Here is an 8,451-nt window from a genome sequence, read left to right on the forward strand (position 1 = left end):
TTTTTTTTTTTTTTGTTTATCAAGGCAGGGTTTCTCTGTAGCTTTGGAGCCTGTCCTGGAACTAGCTCTTGTAGACCAGGCTGGCCTCAGACTCACAGAAATCCACCTGCCTCTGCTCCTGAATGCTGGGAATAAATGTGTGCAACACCACAGCCCAGCTACAGATTTATTTATTATATAGGTTACATCTTAAATTGAGCATGCTCAGAAATGCAAACCCCGTTCCTGCAAAGCATCCCGTGTGAAAATGTAGTTCTGGAACATTCTTACTGTCTCTAGGGGGAGAGCATGAAGTTTTGGTGTGTACCATGAGCTGCTGGCCGTATCTTGGCTTTGAACTCCCTTGGGGCACTGTATAATCACCTCAGAAGCCTAAAGATAAGTTTCTATAAGGACTGCTCTGCAGAGAAATGCATGGCCCGTCTCCAAATGGTCTGTCTTCCTAGCACCTACAGTTGGAGCTATATACATTTTCACATTAAACTTTTGATTTGATAACTTTTTTTCTGAAACAGAGGCTCACTTAAACAGTTTTTTTTAAACTTATTATTATTACTACTACTATTATTATTTTAGACAAGGTCTGAGTGCATTGTCCTGGCTGGCCTGGAACTCACTACATAGACCAGGCTACATCAAACTCATAGATCTGTCTCCTTCCACCTCCCAAGTGCAGGGATTAAAGGCGTGTGCCGCCACACCTAGCTAAAGATTTTTAAAATTTTCTTATATGTATTTGCACGTATGTCTGTTCACCAAGAATGTGCCTAGACCCCTGAAAGTGGGTTTACAAACAGTTGTGAGCTGCCATGTGGGTGCTGGGAAATGAACTCAGATCCTCTGGAAGAGCAGCCAGTGCTCTAAACCACTGAGCCAACTCTCCCATCCACTAGCAAAATTTTAAATTATAAACCCAAATACAGCCCATTACAAAGTTCACAAACTATAGAAATTTAATTATCTTGTATTTCCCTGCATCTGCAGCCGTCCTGCCATAGGTGGTGCTGATCCATCTGCAGTTAGTCAATGGAAAAGGACGAGAAATAGTGCTGCATGCACATACCTTTAAACCCAGCACATGGGGAGTGGGGCGGGGGAGGGGGCAGGCTGTCTCTATGAGGCCAGCCAAGGCTACATAGTGAGACCCTATCTAGAAAAAAGAGAAAATGCCAGAAATAAGTTGTAAATTTTAATTGACTTCCATTATGGTAAATTGTTACAATTTTTCTATTTTATAATTAATGTTGTTAATCTCTTACTGTGCCAAATTTATAAATTAAAACTCCATCATAGGTATATTGTACATGTGGAAAATAGAACAGATGGGGCTCACTGCTTCCCAGCTCCGGTTGCCCACTGAGGGTCACGAAACACATCCATCCCTCAGATGAGGAGCTGCTGTATCAAATCCACAACAGTGTTCTTGACAAACCATGTTCATTAAAACCACAACAGGAAAAAATACAAACGTCTCTGGACACATCAGAAAGAATGCCAACCTCTTGCTAGACAATGAGCTTAATTATTCCTGTCATGATACCCTACATCACGGCTGCTTTCTCCACACATTAATACCCACAGCTGTACCAGGGAGAATAATTTTTAAGAATCAGGATTTTCTTAGACCACTTTGTTGATGCAATGCTATAATACGGTGAAGAGACCTGGATTTTATTCCTTGAGACAGGGTGTTGCTACAGCCCAGGCTGGCTTTGAACTCTTGATCCTCTTGCTTCTGCCGTGAAAAGTACTGAGTTTACACACACGCACCACCAAGGCAGGCAAAATTGCTTTTTTTCTCTATAGTGACTATGATGGTCCCTGGTGACCTAGCGGTGGACAAAAAGCTAGATTTCTTAGGTGTGACTACATATGAGAACCCTGAGCTGCCACAGACAACCCCAGCTGAGAGCCACTCGCCATCTTAAGATTTCAGCGACGCCCTCTCACCCGGAATGCTCAGCATCTGAAGTGATCTCCTCTGAACTATGTCGCCATGGAGCCTGGCTCTACGGTCAGCTGCTCTGGGCTGCCCCACTTGCCTCTGCTGCAGTGCTAGTCTCCATGGCAACCAGTGCTGAGGATGGACCGAGTAGTCACCTCTGACATGGGTCTGCTACGGTCATGGTTTGTGTTCCTTAGCACTTTTAAGGCACTCAAAGATCTCTATAGAAGGTCTAACCCCACATCCAGAATTTGCTCACCTTTGGCTGCAGGCTAGGAACTTGAACTTGACAAAGCTACAGGGCCAAGACCCCATTCTCAACCCAGGAAATCCCATCTCTGGATGTGGGGCCCAGGAGTTCTTGGGGCTATTCTTGGGGCTGAGACTGTAGCTCAGTGGAAGAGCACTTGGCCTCGTCTGGGATACTCAGGGTCTTGGGCTCAATCCCTTGCACAGCGTAGAAACACACAGGCCTCCTCACAGGAGGGCCTGGTACCATAGTGTCAATATGCTGATTTAATAGCCTATCCATGATAAAACCAAGATGGAAGCAATAAGGGAAGCACATTCTTAAAGTCAAGACTTCAAGCTTGCGCACATTTACATTAGGAAGTGTAAACTGCCAGGAACCGGACCTCATGCCTGTATCCCAGTACATGGGAGGCTGAGACAGGAGGATTGCTGTGACTTAAAGACCAGCCTGGACTACATAATGAGTTCCAGTCTGGGGTACAAAATAAGACATAGCTTCAACACCTCCCAAAGAGGGGGAAAAAACAGAGGGAGAGAGAAAAAGGAAAAAAAAAATATATTGCTCTATAATTTGAAGCAAATGCAGGCCCACATCCAGCTTACTGAGTCCAAATCCAGGTGTTTATCAAGTTCCAGATGATTCTTAAAACACTGGGTGGTGGCAGCACACGCCTTTAATCCCAACACTTGGGAGGCAGAGGCAGGTGGATCTGTGAGTTCAAAGCCAGCCTGGTCTACAGAGCAAGTTCCAGTAGCCAGGACTGTTATACAGAGAAATCCTGTCTCAAAAAAACAACCCTTCCCCGAAAAGTCTGGGGAACCCTGCCAATGTCTCCCCGTAGTTAAAAGCCAGGCCTAATGGCGAGAGCCTGTAAACCCAGGCTCTCCAGAGGCTGAACAACTTAGTGAGACCCAGTCTCAAAAGAAAAACCACAAAGAGGGCTCGGTGTAGCTCAGCTCAGTAGCAGAGTGTTCGCCTAGCATGCACAGGGCCTTAGGTTCAATCCTCCTGTACCTCCCCCAAACCGAAGAGGAGGACATGCTGGCTGAAGATCAAGCTCTCCTATGCACAGGAACATCGTGTTTGCCTGTGACCCACACGAAGAGTGCTGGTAAAGAGTCAAAATCGTCTCTGCTGCTTCAGGCCTTCAGGAGCAGGATGCTCTGGGAAGGGCAGTGCTCACTTACAGCTCCGTCTTAAGTTTCTCATACAGGTCATCCTGGTCAATCATGTCCTCGTTGCCGTTCCAGCGATGGTAGGCAAGGAGAGCTGCATTGTAGCCGGCAATGGCGCTCATCTCCATGCAGCTCGCAGCAAACTCAATGCCGTTGAGGTAATAGAGCCGGTCGTGGAGGATGATGGAGGGACACTTCTGAGGGGGCGCATAGTGAGGATAGGGCAGCCATTGCTTCCGCGCCGCGTAATCATAGGACAGGAAGAGCTTTGAGATCTGCTCTTTGGTGAGAACGTCCCTAGAGAAGGTCTTCCACACGCGCATGCCGTCCACTGCCGGGGCTGGACCCTCCTTATCTCTTACAGAGGCCACAATGGACAGGCTGTTAATAAACATATCCGAGTCGTCAGTGACAAGAACCGTGGAAAGGCCAAACTGATCCTTGGGTCTGGAGCTGAAGAGAGTGGAATTGAGTTCTCCTTTAATGAAAGTTGTCACCAGGTGCTGATACGGGTCATTGAATTCCTCGATGGGTGGGTCAAAATTGCGGAAAGTTATGTCGGACATCTTCTGGTTCAATGGAGTAGCCACAAGGACAATGTCATAGAAGCCAGAATGAGTCTCAGATCCTGTTTTATATACCACTTCATACATCTTCGTGGGACTTCCTAGAGAGCACGGAGAAGAATATAGTTCTTAGTGCTTCTAACATGCTCAACTTCAGGCCTTCTAAAAATAACCCTGCAACATTTCTTGTCTTGGTTTGTATACATGTGCTTCTGTGTGTGGAGGCCAGAGGTTAACCTCAATGGTTACCCCAGGAGCTGTCCATCTTTAATTTATTTTAAGATTTATTTATTATGTATACAGTGTTCTATCTCCATGTATGCCTGAAGACCAGAAGAAGACACCAGATCTCATTAGATGGTTATGAGCCACCATGTGGTGGCTGGGAATTGAACTCAGGACCTCTGAAAGGGCAGCCAGTGCTCTTAACCACTGAGCCATATCTCTAACCCCCTTGCCTTTTTTTTTTTTACGATTTATTTTTTATTATTATTTTATGTATTAAAATGTTTGCCCACATGTGTGTCTGGAAACGAAGTACATGTCTGGTGCCTGTGGAGGCCAGAAGAGGGTGTCAGATCCTCTGGAACTGGAGTTCCGACAGCGGTGAGCTGCTATGTGGGTGCAGGGAATTGAACTTAGGTTCTTTGCAAGAGCAGCAAGTGCCCTTAACCACTGAGTCATCTCTCTAGCCTCCCACCTTCCTTTTCTCTCACTGTAGCTCATCATAGGCTATGCTGGCACCAGCGAGCCCCAGGGATGTTCTTCTCAACTCTCTCCAGCACCACAGCTACAAGCACTTGCCAGAACACCTGGCTCTCTGTGTGGGTCCTGGATTAAACTCAAACTCTCATGCTTGTGTGGCAAGCACTTCCCTGAAAAGGCTCTAATCTTCCCAGCCCTGCTTTTATTTTGAGAGTGTCTCATGTAGCTTAAACTTACTACGCTACCAAAGAAAACGTTGAGCTTCTGATCCTCCTGCTTCCACTGCCGGAGTATCAGAACTAGAAGGTAAGAACCGTCACCTAGTTTCTGTGGTGCTGGAGATCAAATCCCATGACTTCACGCATGCTAGGCAAGTACTCTACCAACCAAGATGCACACCCAGCCCATGACTCTAGTGTGTGTGGTGTGGTCTGTGCACAGGTACATATACACACCTATGTAAGTATGTGTCTGCAACTGGACATGCACACAGAGGCTAGAAGAGAACATGGAGGGTCATGTTCTGTCGCTCTGGGCCTTGTTCCCTTAAAGCAGGGTCTCTCACTGAACCTAGGGCTGGCAGTAAACTGCAGTATTATTTCTATCTATACTATCCACAGTAGGGGGGGGGGCGGCGTTTGCAAGCATATTTGAGAGACATCTGGTTCTTGTTTTTAAACATGAGTGCTGGGGATTTGAACTCAGGTCCTCATGCGTGTGCAGAAAGTGCTCCTACCCACTGGGCCATTTTCCCAGGCCAGAAAAATCTTTTCTTCTGGTATCTCTTATAAAGTCCTGGCATCTCTTATAAAGTTATAGAGCTTTACACAGCTCATGCAGATATGTTCCCAACTGTGCTAAAGGGCATGGCCCTGGCTCATTGGATATAGAAGAAAAAACCTCATTCTCAAAGAGAATGTTCCACATTTTGTTCTTACAGAGTAGAAAATTGCCCTCAAAGTAATACAATTGGAAATATATCCCTTAATTTTTTATAAGCGTAAAGAAGCTATTAGAAGTATAGAAGTGTGGGACAAGCCGGGCAGTGGTGGAGCACGCCTTTAATCCCAGCACTTGGGAGGCAGAGGCAGGCAGATCTCTGTGAGTTCGAGGCCAGCCTGGTCTACAAGAGCAGTTCCAGGACAGGCTCCAAAACCACAGAGAAACCCTGTCTCGAAAAACCAAAAAAAAAAAAAAAAAAAAAAGAAGAAGTGTGGGACCTGAGTTCAAATCCACAGCACCCACGTAAAAAGCTAGGCTTGTGGGCATACAGCTTTAATCCCAGAATTCAGGAGGCAGAGGCAAGTGAATCTCTGAGTCTGAGGCCAACACAGTCTACATAATGAGTTCCAGGACAGTCTACCTTAGATAGAAAAACAAAAAAGGTGTGTGTGTGCGTGCGCACATACGTGAGCGATAGTTTCTCCCTGAGCTATCACTTTTGCAAGAATAACCAGGAACAATGAAAGTTCAGCCTCACCTGTCTGCTTGGTCCTTGTCTTCTCCTCTATGGACACTACGGAGCCACTTATGAGGTTGCTGTTGGAGGCTTGAAGGAGCCCTGAGCAAACAACTTTATTACCACCTTCTACTGCCCAAAGGTTGGAATCAGCCGCTGTCATCGACACTGCCCCTGTCAGGAAGGGGCAAAAACACGTTTTAAATCTGTCTTGGTCAGGTAAACGGCCCACTCATGTCCACTTAGACGGTCTGCTCCAAATGCCTCCAGACACTGCTAGATAACTCTCAGGGCAAAGGTCTCTCCAGGTGAGAGCCACTCAAGCTAACAGAAGCACAGGACCCTGAAAACTCACAGGTAGAATTACACTATGTTGGTATCAATGCTTGAGACACTGAGCAAGGCAGCCCCCTCCATCCCAAGCCTGATGCCAGAGCTCCCACCCCAGTGAATAAGTTCCTTAGCTATGGCCACCCTGATTTCCTCCAATAATGTCTTACCCACAAAGGCATTGAGGTCAGTGCTTTGACCAAAATTGACTCGCATGATAGGAGCGACCATCTCGTTGAGGAACGTCTCAGAGAAGCCTGCTTTCTGCAGATTTCCACGGAGAGTTTGGTTAAGCAGTCGGACGTAGTCATCCCCTCCAATGGCGAACATTAACTTTTCTACACTGCTGAAGGCGTAGTCATGGGACTGATAACGATAGATCCTTGAAAACAAGGGAAACGGTCATTAAACCCCACACAGGATGGGGCTACAAAAATAGCCTCAGAAGAATGGGACTGATGCCAGGCTTGAGAGGCTGAGGCAGAAGGACTGCAAACTGCAGACCAGCCCTGGATACACAGTGAACTTAAATTATATATATATAGCTGTTTGTTTGTTTTGGTTTGGTTTTCAAGACAGAGTTTCTCTGTGTAGCCTTGGCTGTCCTGGAACTCACTCTGTAAACCATGCTTACTCACAGAGATCCGTCTATTTCTGCCTCCCAAGTGGCGGGATTAAAGGTATGTGCCACCACCACTCAGTTTGTGAAATTCTATTTTTTTTAAAAAAAATCACCGGGTCCTGGTGGTGCACACCTTTAATCCCAACACTCAGGAGGCAGAAGCAGGCAAATCTCAGTGAGTTCAAAGGTCTACAAAATGAGATCCAGGACAGCCAAAGCTGTTATACAGAGAAACTCTGTCTTGAAAAAAACAAATCAACCCAAACCAAACTGAAACCAAACATGGTGCTGCTACTCTTGCAGAGGAACTGGGTTCTGTTCCCAGCACCCAGGTGGCAGCTCTTGAATCACCCGAAGCTCTTTTCCCAAGAGATCTTATGCTCTCTTTTGACCTCTTCGGACACCAGGCATGCACAGGATCAGACATATATGTAGACTAAACAGACATAAAATTGTTTCTGTTTTGTTTTTATCATGAATTGACTTCCATATTTCCGAGTGATGGGTCCCTACCAGTCAGGTGAGGCACAGCTCAATCTCATCTTTCTCACAGACTTTGTTCCTCCCCTCTGCCTTTCACCCCAAAACATTGGTGCTCTTAATATTTCTCACTTAAAGTCTGACAGTAAAAGAAAAACAAAAAAAACAGGGATGGCAAAATGTCTCAGTAGATAAAAAGCATTTTGCCTCACAAGTCGGATGACCTGAGTTTAATGCCCAAAATCCACAGTGGAACAAAAACTGACTCACAAAAGCTGTCCTCCGCCAGGTGGTAGTGGCGCACGCCTTTAATCCCAGCACTAGGGAGGCAACGGCAGGGGAATCTCTGTGAGTTCGAGACCAGCCTGGTCTACAAGAGCTAGTTCCAGGAGAGGCTCCAAAGCCACAGAGAAGAAACCCTGTCTCGAAAAACAAAAAAAGAGAGAGAGAGAGAAAAAAGCAGCTGTCCTCTATGTACCCACATTCCCATCACACACAACACACAATGATAAAATAAAATTAAAAAAAAACAAAAACAAAAAGTAAGCCCCACTTCAGTTTTACATTACTGTAAGTGCTTATGCTCAGTATCTCTTCATCTAAACACCAGCACAGTGCAACATTGCAGGCACTAAGAGGGAGACTCCAGATTGGGTGGCCTGGGTGGGAGCTCCAGCTTTGCCAGCTCCTAGGTGGGTGGGTGGCCTTCCACACTCAGACCCGTACATCCTCCACCTTCCACATCTGCAAAAGGCAGCCAATGGCCATGAGAACTGATGCCTTTGTATTTTTCAAACCCAGCTTCTAAACTGTGCTTTGCAAGTGTGTCTTCAGTGCTGCCAGACACTCTTAGATGCTGTACAAAAGTCAACTCCTGGCCGGGCGGTGGTGGCGCATGCCTTTAATCCCAGCACTC

The 8,451-nt window shown here is 46.2% G+C and overlaps 1 protein-coding gene across 1 annotated transcript in view; it reads right to left on the bottom strand.

Annotated features, from left to right (window-relative positions):
* Positions 1-1,176: 1,176 nt before the first annotated feature.
* The window catches only part of Pcyox1 (prenylcysteine oxidase 1), a 10,637-nt gene continuing 3,362 nt past the window's right edge, over positions 1,177-8,451 (bottom strand). The window contains exons 4-6 of the mRNA XM_005365296.3: positions 6,604-6,815; positions 6,125-6,277; positions 1,177-4,040 (exon numbers count right to left, since the gene is read on the bottom strand). Coding sequence (XP_005365353.3) covers positions 3,382-4,040; positions 6,125-6,277; positions 6,604-6,815 — 1,024 coding nt within the window. The 3' untranslated portion in view covers positions 1,177-3,381. The remainder of the gene's footprint in view (positions 4,041-6,124; positions 6,278-6,603; positions 6,816-8,451) is intronic.

This window comes from Microtus ochrogaster, unplaced genomic scaffold, assembly GCF_000317375.1.
Source record: "Microtus ochrogaster isolate Prairie Vole_2 unplaced genomic scaffold, MicOch1.0 UNK1, whole genome shotgun sequence".
NCBI lineage: Eukaryota > Metazoa > Chordata > Mammalia > Rodentia > Cricetidae > Microtus > Microtus ochrogaster.